This window comes from Microplitis mediator, chromosome 10 (assembly GCF_029852145.1).
Source record: "Microplitis mediator isolate UGA2020A chromosome 10, iyMicMedi2.1, whole genome shotgun sequence".
NCBI classification, from domain to species: domain Eukaryota; kingdom Metazoa; phylum Arthropoda; class Insecta; order Hymenoptera; family Braconidae; genus Microplitis; species Microplitis mediator.
In genome coordinates, this window is record NC_079978.1 from 15,004,122 (window position 1) to 15,028,629 (window position 24,508).

A 24,508-nucleotide genomic window follows, 5' to 3' on the forward strand; every position below is an offset into this window, starting at 1 on the left:
CATGGGCAACCTTTAACGGCCCATGAACGGCTAAGTATACAAATGATAACGTCGGCCCATTCATGGTGCTCGACTATCGGCCGATTGACAGCAGCCAGTAATGGGCCGAAAATGGTATGAGGTTAACGGCCCGTTATGATTATTTAGCAATGGGCCAAGTATGGCTTGAGGTTATCAGCCTGTTAAGATATCCAGGAATGGGCCAAGTATGGCATGAGGTCATCGGCCCGTTAACGTAATCCAGCAATGGGCCAAGTATTTTTTAATTATTAGCCAGTTAATGACAAATAAACGGCAAAGCATCAAATAGACCAAAATAATAATAATAATATTACTTATTTAACCTTTATTATTACTTAAGTTTTGAATAATAATTCAGTTACTTAATTTTAATAGTTTTTATTTAATTTTTATATAAAAATTTGGATATCACGTATCAAATTTAAATACAATAAAAAATTCCTTTATTGTGGCATATCAACTTGAAAGTTCGTGGAGAATTATTAAGTTAAGAATAAATTTTTTTTTTTTGTTATTACAAAGATTGAGATCATTCTCTTCGTCCATGATCTCTGTCCCGGCACCCGGACAACCATTTGCCCACTTTTCCCGCAAAATTTTTACATTCCTCCGAATCACCAAATTTTTCTGTTACCACATCTGTAATATCCGATAAAATTGTAAATTAATTTCTCTTTCTCCTGGAGTTCCACATAATTTTATCAAGCATAGATGATTTTTACACTACCTTTCATGCATATGAAGGTCTCAGTAGCACTGAAATTTAATTTTCCAGTGCCTTTGCTAATTTTTCCAGTGCCGGAATAGTGTTTTTCGACATTTTTTGTCAATAAAGTAGATGCCATTTTGCTTATACATCCCTTAGCAGTCATCTGTCCATAAATCCAAACACGAAGAAGTACAAGCTGAAAAACGATAATATTTCAATAATGATGCAAATTCAATTATATACAAGATTGAGTATAATTTTTACCAAAGCCTGTTTTGATGAATCTGAAATTTTTATATCTGCATCAAATTTTTAAAAATCTTCCAGGTTTTCTATAGGTAGCTTGACACCTAATTTCGTGGTTGCAACAGATACACTTAGCTGAGGAACTGAAGGTAGATTATTAGCCAACAGTGTATTTTTCAGCTCTCCAAAGTATCGTTTCATATCATACTGCAGACTTTTTTTCTCACTACTTAGATTGCGTTGAATTGAAGCTACTACATTATTTAGTTTCCCGTCTAAAAAGTCCTTGAAGGATTCTATAATAGAACAAAGGATATTTATAAACTTGCATGAAGAATGGGATGAAATTGGAATGAATTTAATGAAAATTTAATCGCACTAAAGTCAAACACTTCATCAGTTTCAGCGATTAGTTGTAATTCATCATCCCGTATTTCATCTATAATGTAAATTGATTAATTAAAATTTGTTATTACAGATAAGTCATTTAAATTGATCAAAAAGTTGCTAATTTTTAATTTAAAATGTTCAAGTTAATAAATTAATTTCGCAAAAAATTTTTTGCTTTCATTTCAAAATACAAAATATTTTCTGCATCAAAGAAATTTTTTTTTGTGTAATTCATAGTTCAAAATTAGTTGAAAAATTATAAATATTTGAAATTTGAATAATTTATTTAAACTTTTTAATTGATAATTTAGATAATTTTCTATTACAAGTGAATTCTCAATTAATTTAGTTGAAATTAATTGAAAATTGATTTAAAAATTGAAAAAAATGACTGAATAAATAAGAAAATGATTAAAAAAATAAATTATTTTTTGCAACTCTGATTTGTTAATTAGATACTTAAAATATTGTACTATTATTCTACTTACATTGTTCTCGTTAAAAATTGTTTTTTATTGGAAGACGAGAGAGGACGATCTTGGTCTGTTTCCATACGTAATATTGTACCTAAATCTAAATTCACTGCTTTCTTCGAGAGTATTTTTGGCTCCGTAGCTACAATCTGATGCTGATTACTTTCATCATCAGTACTTTTTAAATTTACTGTTATATACGCTCGATTTAAACGTCTTTGACCGTAAGAGTGATTATCTATTTCGACATAAAAATGAAAAAAGTTTGATAACACACTTATTATTTTTTACTGTAATAATGAACTATGTCTAATTGTCAAAAAAATAACAATAATAAATAAATAAATTTATGATCCGAAAGTTACCAGACCCTCAACAATTTTTGGATTTTTTTTTTCACCAAATGAAGTACAAAAAAAAAAAAATAATAAACTTAAAATATGCACATGTAGAAAATTGAAAAAACTGTAGGCGGTATTTTCTAGAAGTTTTTTTTTCCAATAATTTATAGGTTTTACAAAAATCCAAAAATTATAAGACGTTAGCTAACTTCAGTCCGCTTGTAAATTTATCATAATAAATTTACCTGCATAAGACAAAATTTTGATTGCGTACTTTGCCCAACTCTTCTTTGCATCACGTAATTCTGGCACGTATTTTTCGAGTTTATGATAATCATTAGGATGCGGATATTGACAGAAGGATCCATCACTTTCCTCTGTAATTTACTTGCTCGGTACAAGATCGATATCTTTTTTATCACTATTACTTACTGCGAATTCAACGATAGCGTAAATATCTTTGTCTTCCCAACTCGCCATCTCTAGATATATAAAATTGAACTATCAGAACTGTTATGCAAATCACAAGTGTGAATGTAGCAAACATCAGATAAATTTAAAATTATTAATAATATAGAATAAGTAAATAATTAATAAAATTAAATTTAAAAAAAATGCGCATTTAAAAATTTTTGAAATTGACAAGGACATTTTGTATAGATATTATTTTTTTTATTATTTCCTCTATTTATTTATAACTTTAAATTTGTCTGATGTCCGCTACATTCACACTCGTATGCAAATAACTTTTTCTTTAACAATGATTAGTTTATTTATTTAATTATTTGCATTCTCACTTGATGTATTTTGTGAGGCTAAGCTTTTTTGATACACTTTGACGTATAAGAAAGCCAACTTTTTCTTGAATTCTTATGAATAGTTATTTTTTTTAAATATCTTTTACTATAATTTTTAAAGTAAAAACCCGCATAAAAGACTTTTTATTATATTAAATGCAATAAATTATTTTTTAAATCTTTATTTTAAACAAAGAAACAAATTCTTTAACTAAATACACTAGTGAATTACCGGTTATAACCATAGGCAACACGTGACACTAAGGACAGGAACAGATAGGACTCTTGCGCGACACAAACACACACTAACTTGATACATTTGACTCTGCTTAGCTCTTTTGTTTTACAAGAGCCGAATTTTCTTGCACTCCCTTAAATAGCAGAATTTTTTTTTTTTATTTTTTATTACAATTCTATGAAGGAGAGCCCGTACTAATACTTTTTTTATTATTTTTAATCCAATAGATTATTCAATTAATTTAAATTTAGACTGAAGAAAACAAAAAATTCTTTAACTAAACAATCGGTAACCAACAGGAACGTGCGACACCAAATAGCGACTGCACACGGAAAAATTGAAACCCGACTAGTTCGTTTGCAAGAAAAAATAAGGGCAAGCACACGACTGGTTCGGGTGCAACACCGTACTCAGTCTGGTGCTGCTCACGACTCATTCTGGTGCAACACCGTAACCACTCGTGTGCTACTCTCGAACAGTTACTGTTCGAAATTATAGTAATCTACACAGTTACATGATTGACAGTATGATTTTTGCAATTTTCACCAGCAAAATTTAACACTGCCTTTTAGTAGCGTTCACGATTATTATATAAGAGAGGTTTTTATGATAGGAATTAGATGAAAAAAATTGACTTAAACTAACTAATTGTAATTTAGATTGTTTGTCATTGAAATTTATTCATAAAATACATAAGATTATACAATTATTATATTATTTCTTTACTATAAAAATAAAAATTTATACCCAACGTTTTGGTATGAAATAATAACCATTACCGATTTGAATAATACGTGTCACCGAACAAAATTCAAGATCTTCCATCGTTAAACAACGCCCAAATGGCGCACTATCAACAGCACTCTCATGGAGTCTAAATGCTTGATAGTGTTCATCGTAATAACAATAGTCAGTTATTTTTTTTTGTAATAACATACAATTTATAACTATCAAGTTCTATTATTTTGAACACTAATAATAATTCTGGACCACCATCATCCGGTATCATTAACACAACATTTGTTTTTATCGTACGATTTTTGTAAGCAAGATAATTAATTTCATTAAGTGTATCCTGTGGATTGATGGGCAGAAGTGATGCGTACATAAAGAATCCGGCTATATCACGAGCGATTGTAAGAGTTGATTGACCTTTGTCGTAACGAGAATCATTTGAAGAACTCTTGCATCGCAACCGATAACTAAACTGCAGCTGATGTTTAATAGCTCAAGTTTTGCAGGTATTTTTACGATTTGTCGTAGCGCTGGCAACAAGTTTTGAATCTTTATTTTTGTGTTCACATCGCATGGTTGACATATTACAAAGTGGTCCTAAATATCGCATAACTCTTTCATAGTGAATTAAAAGGTGATGTTTAGGTTTTAAACGTTCGGGAAATAATGCCACTCGTAAAGTTAAATACTCTCTTATCAATACTTCTATCAAATCGCACAAATCGTTATGAACTATAGGTGAAATTATAATGTCGAGTATTTCTTTTAGTAAAATAACTAGTTTCCAGCAGCAGTTGTCGACTGGAATCCAATCACCAATTAATACACCGATATTTTGACAAAAACAAAGTGTCTTAGCAGAAGACATTTTTATGTACTTGTGATTTATTTGATTCATGCTAATTTCAATAGGTTTGTTACGTACTTCGTCATCACCATAATACATTCCAGAGATGCGGTTATTCAAATCCAATATTGTAAAAAATTTTTCTTGAAGAATAAATTTATGTAAAATTAAACCCAAATCATACTGAGCTACACCTTCCAGAATGTCATGCATGTAGTCTACTGTTAAAAGCTCTATGGTTGAAATCGATTTAAATTCACTAAGTGCTGATGGACCAGCAATTCCGGTTTCACTAGGATCGTTGTGTTTTAAATTATTTTTATAATTTGCATTAGTACGAATATCACATTTTTTTTCATCAAAAATATCATTTATGTCTTTAGAATGTAGCAAGCAAAATCGACACGGATGATGCGCACTGAAACTTCCAATAAAGCCGAGAACTTGATGGACAGCGAGGTTATTACCAATAACTCTCATTATTGAAAAATATATTTGAGTTGGACCTGATGTAGTTCGGATCGTAATTCCTGTCTCTTCTAAAAACTTAATTTCTTCTACTGTTTTAATTAGAATTGTTTGTAAAGTGGCGTGTCTTAAATCTTTAGCTCTAAATAAAGTTGATAAAAAAATATTTTCCGTTTTCGAACGGAGATGTGGAGGTCAGCATGGTAAAGTGATATAAATTGTTCCGTTTTTTCCCAAGCCTTTATGGCTTCCTAAAGGATTGTTGGTCTCATACTCATCTTCATATAGAAACATTGGAAAGACAATTTTATCACCGAATTTCGCTTTTTTGTTTTGCCATGCTTGTCCTTGAACAACGTTCATAAGTAATCCATTATTTGTTTCCAAATAATGTAAATACGCTAACGTTTCATTTAAAATATCAGGTTTTTCAAAGTACTTTCGGAGAACATCTTTAAGGAGTATAACTTGTATAGTTATGTTCTTTTTTCCTAAAATCATAGTTGACTTATTTTTAATGTAAACTTCTTTTACTTTTATTGAGATTTCTCGTGGGGGAATATAGGTTCCATTAATTTGAAAAAATTCAAAACATTGTTGCTCAGATTTAAATTTATTGAATGAATTTTTCAAAGTGCTTAACATATTTTTATAAGCAATGATGTTATGTTGATTTTCACAAAGATAGTTTAATCTATAAATTATTTGGTTAAATAAAATTGAAATTGGATCAGAATTGAAAAAAGTACTGAAGATTTTGATAATGTCTTGGACTCGATTGCGTGATAAATCTGGAAAGTTATAGAGCTGAGAAACAAAATCAGCTGCAGTATTACATAAATTAGATGAAAAAATATGAGGTTCCATTATTTAAAGTTTAATATTCAATTCCTTTTCAAAATAGTCAATTGCGTTATTCAGTACAACACTAAATTTATCTCCTTTTGAACTCATTCCATAAATAACTTTTTGAATGACGAGCCACACTTGTCGGCAAGCTTTTGGATATTCGTAATTCGTAGAAAAAAAATATTTTATACGTTGCATCTAAGGCAGCTACAGCAGAGTCACTTTTATATTTGATGTCATCAACAATGGTGTAATAAGCATCTGGTGAATCACAGGAACCAACAAAAATAATAAAAGGCTGTAAACGTTCACCTTTAGAATAAACGTAAGTCCGTTTTTCCTCAATAATTTTTCCTCAATTTTGTCGATGTCTGCTGCAATCCGTTAATCAAAATAAAACATAAACATACGAATAAAAAAATATGTTAATTGTGACCCAATACCACACAAAGAAGAACCAAAAAATTTACAAAAGCTTCAATCCTAGGACAACGAAACTTACGTTCACATGGAGATTGAAATTATCCCAGTTTGATTCATTTATTCGTACTTCTACGTTTACTTTTTCTGTCGTCGTAATTCTTCGACGCTGTGGAGTTGGTTTGTTTAATTTTTTATTAGTAGATTTCAATGTGAGAGGTAGCAACTGTAGTATGACTGCGTCTTTTTTATCTGTACATTATAATCATTGTAGTTAAATAATTTGCACATATAAGTATGAACAAATATTTTCAATAAAATAAATTTACCATCGGTTAGTTGAGGTAAATTTTGTAGGAGAATAGTTGTTTCATCCCCCGGAATATATTTTGAAAAAATAAATTTCTCGAAGCAACTACGCAGAGATTTCCATTTATCATCTATTTCTATTGCATTGTCTGCATAGAGTTTATTGAAGTCAGCAATAATCTATTATAAACATAAACCCATATTATTTTAAACTGTAATAATAAGATGAAATAAACTTGTACATAACATTGTAAGGCAGTATCACTTACTAACTCTAAGCCAGTTTGTTTTTTCAAACATGGATATTCTGTAAACTCCCAAAGCTCTGCTTCTTTTCTGGATTTAATTAACTTTTGTCTCCTTTCATAGGTCAATTTCCAAGCTTCTACGATTTCTTCCCACGAGCTTTGGTCTCGTTTTAAAATCGGTAACTGTTCATCTAAATCGATGGCTATAAATAGGCATTAAAATAAAAATCAGTAGTTTAACTTTGAAATTTTCCGGAATTTTAAAAAATACTTCAATTCCTACATTACCTGTCAAATTTTCCGCAGTAAATGAATCAGTAATTTTGGATGGATAAACTAAAAGGCCACTTTCCACGAATAGTTTCCTCATATAATTTATCTTCTGCACAAATTTACCTGAATCATTGATTATATTTTTTCCATCACTTACAGCGGGAGAAAAATAAATACCGGGTCTTTCATTGTAGACTATTTCAATTTCATCAGCAAGTTTTTTCAAACACTCAGATGAAGCTCTATAATAACATCATGAATAATTACAAAGTTAAAATAAAAACAATGTTACATATTTTTATAACTACACTATAAAAAATTAGCGGAATGAACGCAGAATAAATCCGGAGTGAATGCGAAGCGAATGACTGTTTATTTAGGGGAAGGTGGCCTAAAGCGGGTATGTTAACGTTAAAAGCCGAGAAAATTTAGTATTTGAATGATAACAATAATGATTTTTTTTTTTTTTTGATAGAGGATGGATCGAACTTTAAAATTAATAAGCAATATTGTATAAATTTGTTTTAATTTATTATTTATTATTCAAATTAAAAAACACTCCCAAAACCCGATTTGCCCTAGAAGGGGGCCTAAAGCGGGTAATCTGTTCGGGCAAAGCGGGTTGGCACTACAATTAAGGGAAATAAGCTTATTACAAATATTTAAATAATAATTTTGGGTTCAGTTAATCAGTCTTCAACAACTTTTGATTAAATTCTTTTGTTAATTATATAAATATTAATGTTTGACTAATTATTCAGTCTTTCGTAGATTAAAAGTCTTATATAAAAAAGTATCGTCTTATATAAATATTAAATATTCCAGATAATCATTTAAAATATAATTTTAGACTATTTTAATTAGTCTTTAGCAGTATAAAACTATTATTCTTAAAAATATAGCAACACTTAGATCTTAATGACTATGAAACTCATAAATTATAATTGAATATTTTTGTTAATTATTTAAATAATGATTTTAGACTAATTTAATTAGTCTTTAGTAGTTTGACAGTCTTTTTTATAGAAATATAGCGATATTTAGATCTAAATGACTATGAAAATGACAAATTATGAAGTCACAAATTAAAAATAGTAAAAAATAAAAAAAAAAATAAAAGCAAACGTCTTATTCGTGACATAGATCGCAGAAATAGGAGCCTCTTCCTGAATAAGTTGTACAAGCTTCATGAGCCCACTCTTGACAGTCTCCGCATTGAATCCAGTCCTCTTCTGGTGGGTCAACGTAAGGAACTCTGCAAACAAGACAAACATACTGCTTTGCAGTTTTTTTGTCCGATACTGTCCTTTTTTTTAGTTTTGGTGATTTGACTTGTAGAAGGGAAACCACTTAAATTTTTCTTCACAGTATTTTTAGCAGTGAGACGTTTCTTTTTTTCTTTTTTTTCTTTTTGTTGTTCTTCGATCGGCGTGCTAGTTACCATCTCAGCTCTTTGAGTTTTTCGTTGCCGGCATGTTTTATTTGGGCTTACATTAGGTAATGGTCTGATATCTATCGGCCTTTGGTGAGACACGATTGGCATTGGACTTTCCACTGATTGGTGTAAATTGACATTACTTGATGCTGAACATGAAACTTCAACCACGTCAGTTAGGTCAGGGAACCTTGGACGTAGCATTAATTGTTTTCCTGGTAGTGCATCGTGGTTTCATCATAGGGACTTGAGGTATGAAATGATTTTTTTCTCCCGAAACAGATGAAGCAATGGTACATTGAGAATTGACAGAAAGGCTATTGTCACTGCTAACAGATTGAGATTAAAATGAATCACTGCTTTCATTTTCAACCACTGGAGCTCTGTCTGTTAGACTTGATGGCAGAAAGTCTGCATCATTAAATACATATCGATTTGTAGGCCATATTCCCGTAGATTCGAATCCTTTCATAGCATTCTGGGCACTAGCTGATTTCAAATGTGCGTTACTAAAGAGTCTAGCCACTTCATACTGACTAATTATTCTACCAACATGGCTTTTTTGGAAAGTAGAAACTTCTTGTTCAAAATAAGTTTTCAATGGTTCATACACGGTACGGTCCAGAGGTTGCATGCGATGCGTTGTGTGAGGAGGCACTGAGACAAAAATTACATTATTCTGTCTCGCATATTCTAAAGCCTCCAGATATTTATGTGATTCATGGTTGTCCAATACCAATATCACTTTCTTCTCCGGAGTTGGACGAGTAATTTCAACAAAATGACCGTGCCATTGTAGAAATGTAGGCCCATTTATCCATCCATTATCTGTGCAAGTAGCATTGGTGCCAGGTGGAGCTCCATCTAATAATCTATCAACCATTCTTTTTCTACCATAAATCAGGAATGGAGGTATAAAAGATCCAGCTGCGTTACAGCAGCAAATAGCAGAGGTTAATTTTCCTCTTTCTACACTTGAAATTACACCAACTTGTTTTTTACCAGATTTTGACAATATTTTTGGCGGCTTGTTACTCGAAGTGTGAATCCCGGTTTCATCCATGTTGTATATACGAGTAGAATCAATGTTGTGTTTAACTATTTCTGCCTCTAATAAATCATAAAACCTGTAAACTTGAGGTTTATTAAAACCTCGTGCTCTAGCTATTGATGTTGGTTCTGGCTGTCTGATAACCAATTTAGGGTGACGTTTTTTAAAACCTAAAAACCAGTCATAACCAGCTGAGCCATTTTTAAATGGATGAGCAATTTTGTTTTTCTCTGCATATTCATATACCAGTTTCATAAAATCAGATCTAGTCAATCCATAAAAAAGATCATCAACCTGGAATACATATTCTAACAATTCAGCTTCTTGAGCATCATTAAATACTCTCTGATATCGCTCAAGTTTCTTCTTACAACTCCCCTTTTTTAAATGCCTTTGCAAGGTGGCAAGTGGAATACCATATTTTTTTTGCAGCCGCGGAAACTGAAGTAGTTTTGGCTTCGTCCATCGCCTTTTCCATTGTCGTTGCCGTCCAGGCTGCTTGCTCCGTTTTCCTTTTATATTTATTCACAATCTAAAAAAAAATTCAAAAAAATAAGTATAAAATAATGTCAGGGCAAAGCGGGTATCATCTCTGAAACCCGCTTTGCCCGAGACGACGTTTTTTATCTAAATGATGCTAACCTCAAGTAATTCAAAACAAAACGCTAATATTTTTTTCTTAATTTTAACTTCAATAGGCTCAAATTAATAGAAAATTATCAACGCTTCATTAATGCTCGTATGGGACTGAGCGAAACTCGGAAGTACTCGGGTAACCTCGACATATACATCACTTGTCCCTCGCGTTTCATGAGTCGGCGCACAAACGCCTACCCGCTTTAGGCGGGGTACCCGCTTTGGGCCACCTTCCCCTATTTAATGCCCTCGGAGTAAAATTCACTCTGGAAGAGAGTTTAAATTAATATTAGAAGTCCGGTTCGAAGTGATATTTACTCCTAAAAGGTGTTTATTTTAATATTAAAACTCTAAATCGGAGTGAATTTGGATGGAAATAAAACCCGTCATCACTCCGGATTCATTCCCAATTTTTTACAGTGTAAAACAATTTACGAGTTTAACATCATAATTTAAAAAGTTTAGTGGCAAAGATAAGATGATATTTACATGCACAGTAGAATAATAAAGTTTACTCTAATTTTTGCAATGGATTTTCCAAAGTTACTTTGCTATTTTTTAAAATTATTTGTAATTCTCTGTTAATTAAGAGATGAGTTAAATTATTTTTCATTGAATCATTTAATGATTTAAATTTATGATAATGAAATATTATTAAAGTCCCTTCTAAACTACTTTGTAAAAATGATAATAAATCGCTTAGTTCAGATGATACAAAAATCATCGAATTAACGTCATTTGAAACATTACATTTGGAGCATTGTAAATTAAATGAACTCGAATTTAGTATATCCGTTGAATCCAAATTAGGATTACCAAGTTCGTCTTGCTCAGTCATGGCTAAAATATATAAAAAAAAAGAAAGAAAAAAAAGTGATTATAGAAAAAATAGTAAAAATACATTTTCAAGCGATAATGTATTAACCTCAGGAATTATTTTGTTTCCAACCTATTCGTAGACAGTGTCCCTCACTTTTTAAAAATTTTCAATGACATTCAACTGTCATAAGCGCATTAAAATTTTGTCACATAATTAAAAGAAAAATAAAACATTAATTGAAAGAAGGACATCGTGGTGGCAATTTCGCTGAGATATAGATGTAATAAGAAATTACTTGACATCAATTGAGAGCTATACAAAATTTGTTAAATAACTTTCTGTCAAATCTTCATGTCAACTTTATAATTCGAATTTTCAAATATTGTAGGCTAAAATTTATCCAAATGAATTCATTTTACTCCTAATTGATAGCAACTGTAAGTATTATTTTTTTAATTCATATCTCAGCGAAATTACGACTACGTTGTCCTTTCTTCAATTAAGGTTTTAATTTTTTGTTATTGATTAATCGAATTTTGATAAGATTATGACGGTTATAAATCATTGCATATTTTTAAAAAGTGTGTGGGAGGGGCACAGTCTGAGAATCCCCTTAATCAATGAAGTTAAATAAGTAAATTGTATTCACGATAAATAAAAAAATCGGTCTGTCAGTTGACCCTGCGGGCCAGCCCCAAAACTTCCCGCTGTTTTCGAGCTCTTCGAGCTCGCAAATACTTTTGTATGCCATTGTTTTGTAAAAAACCATTTTTTAGCATTTCTTTCTTCCACGATATCTCGCGAACGAATCAACCGATTTTGATGGTTGAGGTGGCAATCGACGCGTTTTATCAAGTTCTAAAGCTGGTCGAATTTTGAAATTGATTTACTCAGCCGTTTTTGAGAAATTTCAAAAAAACCAAGGAAAAAATTTTTTTTGAATTCTTTCGTCAACGGTTTCTCTTGAACGAATGAACCGATTTTGATGGTTGAGGTGGCATTCGACGCGGCTTATAAAGTTTTAGAGCTGATTAGATTTTGGAATCAATCCATCGAGCAAATTGGAAGTTATCCAAATAAAACATTTTTGAAAAAATTTTATTTTTGAAATATCTCTGAACGCACCCTACCGATTAAGTTCAAATTTCTACGGCCTCAAGACATTAACAAGCCGCGTCGAATGACACCTCAACGATCAAAATCGGTTCATCCGTTCAAGAGTTATGAATATTTACATACATACATACGTACGTACGTACGTACGTACACACATACATACACTCGGACATCATCGTGAAATTAGTCAGGATAGCTTCCTAGGACCTCGAAACGTCGACATCTGATGGAAATTCGATTTTCGTAAATCGGACCGAAACCAATAACTTCCCGAATTTTTGAAAATTTACAATTTTCTTAGCGGGAAGTTAAAAATATAACCTCAAAATATTAAAATTTTGTTCATTCGAGTGCGAACGATGATGAAATATATTTATTAATTTTTTTACTTACTTACCTAAATATTTAAACGCTATTTCCACACAATATATTTGATATATTTAAAGTATTTTGAAATATTGATTTTCTGCATTTAAAATTTGTTGACTTTCTTTCACCAAACTCAGTTATAACAGAAACCGTTTCTTGCACCAGAATGAGTCGTGAGCAGCACCAGACTGAGTACGGTGTTGCACCCGAACCAGTCGTGTCTAGCACCATACTCAGTCTGGTGCGCCACCCGAATGGCAACAACGGCAGCACCAGACTGAGTAAGGTACTAGACACGACTGGTTCAGGTGCACAAACGAATCAGTATTGTTCTGCACACGACTGATTACGGTGCTGCAATTCGGGTGCAGCACCAGACTGAGTACGGTGCTAGACACGACTGGTTCGGGTGCGCACCAGAACCAGTCGTGTGCTTGCCCTTATTTTTTCTTGCACACGACTCAGTCGGGTTTCAATTTTTCCGTGCGAGACATAATATACTGAAGTTAGCTAACGTCTAACCTATAGTTTTATGAATTTTCTACATGAGCATGTTTATAGTTTTTTTTTTTATTTTTTTTTTTTTTTGTAATAGGTTTGTTGAAAAAAATACTTTGAAAAAAGTTAATTGGCTGTTAACTTCAGGATCATTGCAAGACACTAACACACACTCATTTAATACAATTGATGGCGGTCTTTGTTTTTAACGCATATCGACGAGCGTTAAATTTAATGAAACTGAAGTTAGCAGACGTTTGACAATTTTTAATTTTTTTTAAAAACGATTAACTATAAACAAAAATATTTTGAAAAATTGCACCTATAGTTTATTAAATTTTTTAAATGTGTATATTTTTAGTTTTTTTTTTTTTTTGTAATTTATTTGTTGAATAAAAAATCCGCAAATTTATAACTGTCTGCTAACTTTAGGATCGTTGAATTTAATACTTTAAATTTTCCTAGAAGATTTTTTATTTTAATATTATTTCTAATAATTATTTACACTAAAATTAGTTTTAAAATTTTGCAAAAAATTTACTTCAAATCATCTGACTCCTCGGACACTGAATATCAAACACTCACGCTTTTTTCGAGTTTTTAACTTAAATTAAAGATGTAATAAAGATATCACCGAAAATTTTTTATCGGAGTTTAATGAAATACACTTATTTTTCATTAATGTAATTGGCAATAACGTTGTTAAATTTGAAAATTGTTCGCCTACAAAATTACCAACATCAGTTGAAGGAGTTGGGTATTTAAATAGAGCATCGTTATTAACCATTTCACGACCTACAGTGTAAATATCATTTATTGTTGGTGATTTTTTAACTTTTTTTCTGATTAACAGTTTGTTAACAATAATTATATTATTACATTTTAATATTATAACATTATCAGGTCGCGTTGAAGATAAATAAACATTGTTTATAATAATACTCTTAACACTCAAGTACCCAACACCTTCACTGGTAAAAATTTCTGAAACTTCATCAATCACACACTTTTTGAATATTGTTTGTTTTTTAATTTTTAATTTATCTTCATTTTAAATTTCGGATAGTCTGTTTGAAATTGGGGTTGAGGGTTTGTATGGTGATTTAACAAGTTTCTTAATTTTCCCAATATAATTTTCACCCCAAAACGCAGATAAACTGCTTAAGGGTAGTTTTAAATTTGATACATCATCGGCTAAATGAATTAAATTATGATGATTTGAAGTCTGCGACTTTTCACCGTATAATGACGGTAACAAGTAAAAGAATTTTCTCAATAATTCTTTTGCATAGTCATTGAAAGTTATCATCAAGTCTTTACTGTATAAGATGCGACAGGCAACAACAAAAAGTAAAAAATAATTGTACAGATCCTTTGTTAAAATATCTTTCAATATTGCTGGCCCACAATAAACTAAAACGAAACGACATTGTGTTGCCTTCCATCTTGATAAATCATTTACATCAAATACTTTTCATTGAAACTCAAAAGGTACGTGTCGCGTTACTGATAAAAATTTCAGTCGAAGATGTTTTACCACTGATTTCTTCAAGCGTGCTTTACTTTTTCGCAATATCCAAGATTCCATTAATGTTTTCATTACACCAAGGTGTAGTAGATGCATTGAGTCCAGAACAACAGCATTGACAAGATCAAACCCAGGTATCTTAGTGAGAGGAGACTTCAAATCACCTGTATGGTGTTCAGCTTGCAACCTTTTTTTAAACGATTTTTTTGTACGAAGTCAGCAGTCCATTTCAGGGTATACCCTTTTTTTTTTTTCTCACCTACAGACACTCCCTTCGTAACACATCTTTCACATGCATAGAAAGTTCCCGCTTGTTTGCAACATTTAATAAACGATTTAGCTTAAGAATCTGCAACAATAGCAGTTATTTCGAAATTATATTTTGTTTCTTCAATAGAAATACCTGAATTAATTAACACTTTAGACTCTTCAACAAAGTTAGATAGATATTCTTGTACACTAGCAGGTTTGGAGTCTCCACAATAAATAGCAGTAATGAAAGGGTGAGTGACGTATTTGTCATTGATAACCTTAACAGTAATAGGCCATACTTGGATTTGTGAATTTTTATAGATCTGCATACCATCAATATGAATCAGCACTTCGATAGTATTTTCAGTAAATATATTAGGAACAATAATTTTTTTCAACCCATTTGCTATCACGAACTACTTATAATCACACTCGGTTTGTTTCAGACTAAGGATGGATTGGTTCACTTGGTGATGGTTAGTTTGTAACAAGGTCTGTGCTGTTTTGGGCAGCGTTAGATGTCCTTCATATCTCAATAACACTAATAATTCCGAGATAACATTTAATTGAAGGCTATTTATATTTTTCACAGCCCATCTTCGGAGTTTCTCTTGGAAACTGACGTTTGAATTTAAATCATTATCGATGACAACACGTTCACTGCTATCACTTTCACTTCTATCATTCTCATTACTACTAATACTTATATTAATATCATTATTTACAAAACTATTATCCCAATTACTGCAGCCGGCTTGAGAATTTATACTGTCATCACTGTTATCAACAACACAAGACACATGTTCATTTATTACAGTTTCACATTGATCATTTTGCTGTTGTTGGTTATTAATTTTTAATTTTTTTAACATTCGAAATTTTTTTACTCGTTGATATGCGTTTGACATTTTGGTAGAACTCAAATTAAATATAATCTTTAATTTAATTTACAACTAATATCGTTTTCAATATATACATTAATAAAAATGGACGAACAATTAACAATCAGCCGGTCTAAAATTGATTGCGCTTGCGCAACGAATAATGGATGTCACCCGCATGAAAAAGCTATATATTGTTAAAAGTATATAAAAAAATATATGGTGAATATGTGATAAATATATAGCGGCAAAAATATCTATATTGAAAAATATATGTTTTTTACATATATTGGATTATATATTTATCATAATATATTTACTTGTATATAATGTTTTGTATTTTTCTATATATATTATCTCATATAATGCTCAATATATTCTTATCATATATGGATAGTATATATATTAGGGTGTCGCAAAAAGAAAAAATATATTTTTTTTTTAACGTCTTATGGGCTCAAAAGTTGCTTCATATTATAAAAAAAATCCTCACAAAATTTTAGCCAGATATCTATAAAATTGAGCTATCACAAAGGGCGGTCCCCTTTCCCATTTAAAACACACGCGAAAATTTTTCATTTTAGTTTTTCGTTATTAAGACTATGAAAAATTTCTTTTTTTTAATTTCGCTTAAAATGATTTTGTAGGGAATTAAATTCTCTACAAAAAAGTGCGAATGCATTATGTACGTCAAACGAACTGGAAAAAAGTTACGGGGCTTCAAAAATCAATAAAAATTTAGTTTACTCAGTGTTGAATTTTTTTTTATTATTTTTGAAAAGTGAAGTTTAAAAAATATTAATTTTTTGAACTAAAATGTCAACGGAAAGTGAACTTCATGATGATATATGAAAGAATTTATATGATTAAATATATGGTTCGCGGTATATTAGAATTATATTTTTTCAGTATATCAAAACTTATATTTTTCGCAATATATTGAAAATTTTTTTGTTTTAATATACTTTTTCAATTTTTACACAATTCCTCAAAAAAAAGTCAAATTTAGTATTTTTTCTCCGTATTTTCATTGACCTTATATTTACTGGCAATAACCTAAGAAAAGTAAAAAAAGTGCCATATATTTTACAATATATTGGAAACCATATATTTTGCAATACATTGGAAAACATATATAAAAAATACTATATATTAATTAATATACTACTTTCAATATAATATATCAACACGGAAAAAAAAAATTAGTAAATATTACTGAGATTCTCGTCAACAGCGCGCCTAGACCGAATCTCAGTAAATTTTACTGAGTAGAACGTGAGAAATTAATAACAGATGCATTTTTTTGACAAGTGTCTTGTAGTTTTTTAAGGTTTAAGTAGTAATTTTAAATAGTCAAGCAGTATATTTCAACGGTTAACTGTTAATTATAGCAGTTTAAACATTAAAATCATAATTTTACTGATTGAAACGACATTATTCATTGAACATGACATAAATAATTAGAAGTTGAACTAAAATTATTGACAATCATTTTTTTCCGTGAATATAAAAAAGATATATTAAAATATATATGTAAAACATACATAAAAAATCGTATATTGATAAATATATTGATAATATATTCTAGCAATCTACACTAATGTAAAAAATTAAAGGAGCAGAAAAATTTTATAAATTTTTTAGTGATTTTTGGAAGGCTGTAACTTGGTGAAAAATGATCGTATCGAGATTTTAGAAAAAGCATTTTGTAGCTTAAAATCTCTAGTTTTGGTGCATTTTTTTCAAAATTTTTTAAAAGCTTCGGTTATTGCGCAAACATGAAAAATATCGCGAGACAAAAAATTTCGAAATTTTTTTTTTTTCCGAAGAGTCCACGGACCGCGGAAAAATTCGTTCAACTAAACGAGTACATAGCTCGTTTAGTAAATTTATTCAGCTTCAATTTGGTTTTCGTTTAACCTCGTAGGACGTTTTGTCGCAGAGATATCAGCCTTCAAACAGAAAATGATCCTTTTGGCTTTGATCATCGATATTTCAGGTACCAATGATCGCACATAAATTTAAAGGGCGGCGTTGAAAACTTGAATAAATTCCCTACAAGACCCTGTCATCATTTTTGGAAAAAAAAATTTTTTTTATTTTCAACATCCATTAGAAGTAAGTACAAAAAAATTACTTTTTTTGGTTCTTTAGTAAATCATTTGTCATTTCTTTGCATTAGCTGAGTCACCAATGCAAAACTTTGAAAAAAGTCCAAAAAAAATAATTTTTTAATTTTGATTATGATTACACAATTAAAGGAACAAAACTTGCTCCTTTAATTGTTTAGCAAAACTTTGATCGATGATTCCCAAAAAACGGCTCGATGGATCAATTTAAAAATTTACAGAGGCCTTGGGGGTACATTCAGCTAAAAAAGTCCCTGGCAACATTATTTTTTTTATCGATATTTGCAGAGTAGCGGTTGATTTACTAAAAAACCAAAAAAAGTAATTTTTTGTACTTACTTCTAATGGATGTTAAAAATAAAAAAAATTTTTTTTTTCCAAAAAATGATGACGGGGTCTCGTAGGGAATTTATTCAAGTTTTCAACGCCGCCCTTTAACTTTCTGTGCGATCATTGGTACCTGAAATATCGATGATCAAAGCCAAAAGGATCATTTTCTGTTTGAAGGCTGATATCTCTGCGACAAAACGTCCTACGAGGTTAAACAAAAAACCAAATTGAAGCTGAATAAATTTGCTAAACGAGCTATGTACTCGTTTAGTTGAACGAATTTTTCCGTGGTCCGTGGACTCTTCGGAAAAAAAAAAAAATTTAGAAATTTTTTGTCTCGCGGTATTTCTCATGTTTGCGCAATAACCGAAGCTTTTAAAAAATTTTGAAAAAAATGCACCAAAACTAGAGATTTTAAGCTACAAAATGCTTTTTCTAAAATCTCGATACGATCATTTTTCACCAAGTTACAGCTTTCCAAAAATCACTAAAAAATTTATAAAATTTTTCTGCTCCTTTAATTTTTTGCATTAGTGTATATAATGAATTATTTATTTGTTTTCAAGTTCGTTATCAATGTCTAATTGAAGTTTTTTGTGCTACTCGTGTTGATTCTTACTTAAGTAGTGTATGAAGTAAATATTTCGTGTGTAAGACCTCTGCGATCGACCCTATTACTTAATATACTACTTAAATAAAATAAATATAATAAATAATATTATCGGTTGAAAAAACAAAATATAAATTGTCGGTTTTGTCTTGACTCAATATAAACTAAATTGTTCACAAACGTCGTAGTCGATCGAAAGAAAAAGTCAGTTCGTAATAAAAAAAACAGTCAGTTCACGAAATAAAATAATCTTATGTTATTTTTCACTCACACATTCAACGTTTGTATTATCCGAATACTTGACTAGTGACGTCAGAGTATTCTTACACGGCTAGGCTGCAAGACTGCCGTGCAAATGAGAAACAGATAATTCGTAACTATCAGAAAATGTCGAATGAAATAAAATAAAATATGAAATAATATTTTATTTCGGTAACGCGTTCAAACTGCACTATGATACAATTATTACGCGTAATTAATTAATAAAGTATTATTGCACAAAACACGCCTTGAGCAGATCTGGCGCAAAACATACCTTTGTATCTGCAGATAATTTCTGGTGCAAGACATCCGTAAATATTCTTATTCTCCTTTTGATGTAAAAAAAAATTTAAAGCGGTAATGACGTAGTATAGAGTCAATTTTTGACACTTCCGCTAGCTCTATAACACTCAGTTTTACAAAAAAAAAGGTACATCATTGTTTGTTTAGTTGCGTAGAAGATAATTCTTCCGAATTTTAAGTCTCTAGGTTTATAAGATAGAAGAGGTGAAAATTTTCATTCTTTACGCCCACACAAACTTCAATAAATGTCAACTTTCTGAAAAAAATTATGTCATTCAGTTTCTCTTTGCAAAGCAAATATTCGCTCTGACTTTTAATCCTATAGGTCTCTTGGTTCAGAAACAGAAGGACTATACACTAGGGTGTCCGTTATTTCCCAAATCGATTTGTATTTACCGATCACCCCCTGAATCTTTAGTTTATGACCTAAAAAAAAATATCCAACACAATTAGGCTCTTAATTTTCACATTAAACCGTGCCGAAATCATTTTATATTTCCCATTTAAATAACATGGGATTTTTACTTTTGACTCTTAATTATTTTTCTCAGAAACAAATGAGAGTAAAAATTTGATCGAAGCATATTCTGATAGGAAATTGAACGCTCTACAAAAAAGTTCTCCTATGGATTTTCGATAAAATAACTCCTTCAAAAGTTATTTAACGTTAAACTTGTGTTTGTTATCAATCCTATAATATTTTTAATTCTATTTTCATTTTTACCGTTTTTGACTATAAAATCGTTGAAATGAAAGATAATTATTATTATCACTCGAGTACCAATGATCATTTATGTAGATTTCATGGCCTAAACAGAAAATCAAGGGGAAAAAAAATTGTTTTATGAGAATTAATAGAAATAACATACCTTTCTTCATACAGACGAACTTTAAAATGAAATAATGGACAGTGGTGAAATAAAAATGTAATAACTTCTTTGTCTATAATGTTATAAGTAGATTTATTATCATTTTTGCTTTCTTTCGTAAGCATAAATTTATTTGAGATACCCCATTAGTCAAGAAAATAAAATTTTTCAGGAATCACAAGAAACATTTTTCTCGGAAAACTTGCCATTAAAATAATAAATAAATAATTGAAGACAATAATGTTAGCGTCTCTGAAAAAGATTCAAATGAGAAAAATTCAATTTTGTAACTGAAACTACTTAAAACAATTATTTAAAGTTGATTGACTTATGGAGTTTCTCAACCAAACGGAAGAAAAAGTTATAAAATCATTGTTTTTTTTTTTTTTTTTCCACTCAAATCATTTATGAGACCGATAAAATGAAGTATAAAATATGTATTTGATCTCTGAAACCCAGACATTACAAAAAATAATAATTAATTTCAACATTTTAATTCGCTATATAACAGTCAAGAATAAAACAATATTTGAAATTTATTTCCAAAAAAGCGCGAATTTTAAATAAAAAATAAAATTATTTCTGTAAAACTTAAACTGCACATGTTTATATGAGAAACCCGATAAGTCAATGACTTATGGGGTTTCTCGATTAAATGAAACTGCTGTTACCTCGATAATTGTTTTTTAGACGCTGATTTGATGCATATTTTTATTGATTTCTATGGGGTGGGGGGCATCCAAAGAACCCAAAAATGCAAAAAACCCAATTTCGCAAAGAACATGACTTATGGGGTATCTTAAATGAACAATTCATATATTAATTATTTTGTTTTTAAATATTGTTTTATAGGTGATAATTGTAAGTATGACAATTTAACAATCAAACGTATTGAATTTGGCTGGCAAGAGTCAGAAACTGTTTGGTGTGCTGGCGATACACCACCAATTCAATTAACAGACAATGCGTTAATAATAATTTTCCAAACCGATAAGTTTGTTCAGAGAAGAGGTTTTCAATTTACGTATTTTGTGAACGGTAACTGTGTGAATTTGTTATCAATTATTCAGACTTAATAATAATAATAATGCTGATTGCTATTAAAAAGTAAATAATAATAAAAATTCCATTAGAATGTGGAGGTGAAGTAACAAAAGAAGAAATCATTGAACCACCTTATTCTAAAGACTTATTGACATATTTCGGAAAACTTAATTGCACTTGGATTATACGTGCTCCAGTCGATAAAAGTATTGTTTTAAGATTTGAAGTGTTTGAATTAGAGTACAGTAGTAGGTATGTGTAATAAACGTGGTACTAATGATCAATCATTTTTAATATTTAAACAGAAACCTGTTTACTAATTGTGACTTCGTCATTTTTTTTTTGTCTTTTAATAAAGATGTTATTTTGATCGTTTAATGATTTTCGAAGGCGCAAATATTAACGATTCTGCAACACTAGCTACATTTTGTGGTAATTTGACAGAATCATTGCCTGTTATTAAATCTATTGGCAATACAATGACAGTTAGCTTCAATTCCGATGAAAGTAGACACTTCAGAGGGTTCAAAGCTGCGGTAAATTTAAAATAATAAATTTATTAAATATAATCAATCGATTACTACATATTCGATTTCATTTTATAGATTTTATTTACAAAGAACAGAGAAAGTGGTTGTGGTGGTGATTTGAATTTAAAATCATCGCATACTTGGAAAACACAGACGGGGGCAAAATATGATGCATTCGAGGATTGCTTGTGGTCTGTCTCTGCCCCATCTGGCAAAAATATTAAAATGACAATTACAAGTATGGATCTTCACAATACACCAAATAAAACTGCATTGCATGGTGGTTCTTGTAATGGTGATTTCTTAGAGGTATAGAGCTCATGAAAATTTCTGATGAATCTTAAATAAAAAACTTAGTTATGGTTTAGGAAAACGACTTCACACATTTTTCAAAGTTCCGTGAACTCATATTGAGAATAACTATTAGTAAACTTTTTTTTCATCACATTTTTGTCGATAACACAAAATACACGAGTAAACCTTGTAGTCTAAGTGATAAAAATTGATGAGATTAACAAGAAAACTTACAAATTTTCCAAAATAAGTTTTTAACTCATCCCTCGCAGATTTGAATCACGGCGGAAACTCGGTGGGATTGTTCTATTTTACCACTGTGATTACGCGGTGTATCGACCGTGATCCCACGGTGGCTTGACCACCGTATATATACGGTGTTTCTACTGTGATTACGCGGTGGATCTACCGTGGAACTACGGTGTCGAAATAGCACAAAGCCACCGTGGAATTACGGAGGATACACTACGTAATCACAGTGGATACACTGTGTATACCCGGTGGTAAAATGGAACAAACCCACCGTGTAACCACGGTGGATCCACGGTGTTTACACTTCCACGGTGTTTCCACCGTGATTCAAATCTGCGAGGGATGCAATAATTTATTTATAGTCGTTAGGTGAACGGTGGAGCTCGAAAGGTAAATTAAGTTACAGGATAATTTTAAACTCTTGAGTACGTCAAAATTATCACAGTCCTGTTTTTTATTAATAATATAGTGTATCAGGAAGACAAGCGAATAGATGCAAGTCATTCCGAAAGTATCAACCTTTCTCTACTGGTGTAGAGTAAAGTGAAGCTCACTACAGAGCTTTAGCTGGGTTCGTACTAATATAAGCGTAGTCAAATGCAAATTGACAATCAATGCATGTAAAACTAAGTACATTATGGCACATAGTGTATATTTGCACGGAACTTTGAACTAGCAAAGATAAAGCAATTTAGCTGATTTTATACGTTACATATCAAACTATAAATTGTGAATGCTTAAACACAATCTAATCAAGTTATTTTTAATTTGCCGATACATGCTCGCTGATGAAGCCTGGTTCACTGCGACATGTATAAAATCGGATTTTTGCTAAGTATAAATATGTGGAGTCCCAGTTTTAAACAACTACCAAATACTTCAATTACATGCATAAAAATATAACTTATTATGAATTCAGATACGTGATGGCAAAGGTCCATTTGCTGAATTAATCGGAAGATTTTGTGGAAGTACAATACCACCCGACCCCATTATATCTTCATTAAATCATTTATGGATTAGATTTTTCAGTGACGGTGAAATTCAAGGATCTGGAGTAACAGCACATTTTGATATAGTCAATTGTAACTAAATATTTCTAATACGTCCATAAAGTAAACAATTTTTTTTTAATGATACAAATTATTACTACGAAAATACATTTTGATAGCACTTTGTGGCGAGACAACGATATCAATAGTCAATACATCAAAAGTAATAAGCTCTCCCGAGTATCCAGCTGATTTTCCTTTAGGTATTCGATGTAAATGGATTATTACAACGCCAAGTAGTCATGATATTCATATTCATTTCATAGATGTTGATATGGAAGATTCCGCTGATTGCTTAGGCGATCGATTACAAATTATCGATGAAATGGTAATTTCATATATTATATTAATCACAGTAATTTTATCATTGGTTTGTGTGATTATCATGTATTTTTTTTAGAATAACCAACACATAAGTCAAGATTTCGGTGAAGACTTTGTTTATAGTGGAAAACATGGACAACGGCCAATGATCCGATTAGTAAGTACTTGTTTCACTGACTTTTTTTTAAATTTGTTCTAAAAGCGATGCTCATTAACTTGAAATTCATTTTTTTTTAACTTGTTGTAATTATGGAATTTTAATGAATGTGAAAATCTTATTTTTCAATTGCAACATTTTCATTTATATCACCTTGATTATTTCGATTAAATAAAAACATAAATCACTATTTTAAATCAAAATAGTAAAATTATTCGTAAATTGTCCTCAACACAGGGCCGGATAGTAATTTTAATATCTATTTTTATTTTTCAAGGGAAAACATAATCCTATGGCTGCTTATACTTACTGTTCAAAATTCCAATCATATGATTATTACAGGTATCCTATAAATCTATTAAATTACTTTCTTATAGAACAATGAATCATCTTTTAAATTGAA

General features: G+C 30.6%; 1 protein-coding gene and 1 long non-coding RNA gene across 3 annotated transcripts in view; one reads left to right on the forward strand and one right to left on the reverse strand.

Moving 5' to 3' along the window:
- The window catches only part of LOC130675578 (cubilin-like), a 97,451-nt gene that overhangs the window by 67,352 nt on the left and 5,591 nt on the right, over positions 1 to 24,508 (forward strand). For both annotated transcript variants that reach the window (XM_057481348.1, XM_057481349.1), the window contains exons 37-44: positions 21,305 to 21,490; positions 21,586 to 21,748; positions 21,855 to 22,032; positions 22,102 to 22,335; positions 23,492 to 23,657; positions 23,744 to 23,952; positions 24,025 to 24,105; positions 24,383 to 24,447. In XM_057481348.1, coding sequence (XP_057337331.1) covers positions 21,305 to 21,490; positions 21,586 to 21,748; positions 21,855 to 22,032; positions 22,102 to 22,335; positions 23,492 to 23,657; positions 23,744 to 23,952; positions 24,025 to 24,105; positions 24,383 to 24,447 — 1,282 coding nt within the window. The remainder of the gene's footprint in view (positions 1 to 21,304; positions 21,491 to 21,585; positions 21,749 to 21,854; positions 22,033 to 22,101; positions 22,336 to 23,491; positions 23,658 to 23,743; positions 23,953 to 24,024; positions 24,106 to 24,382; positions 24,448 to 24,508) is intronic.
- Positions 507 to 3,567, reverse strand: LOC130675579 (uncharacterized). Its single transcript, XR_008991314.1, has 6 exons — positions 2,978 to 3,567; positions 2,426 to 2,662; positions 1,855 to 2,077; positions 995 to 1,272; positions 749 to 926; positions 507 to 660 (listed from the first exon to the last, which is right to left on the reverse strand). It is a non-coding gene; the product is annotated as an uncharacterized LOC130675579 (long non-coding RNA).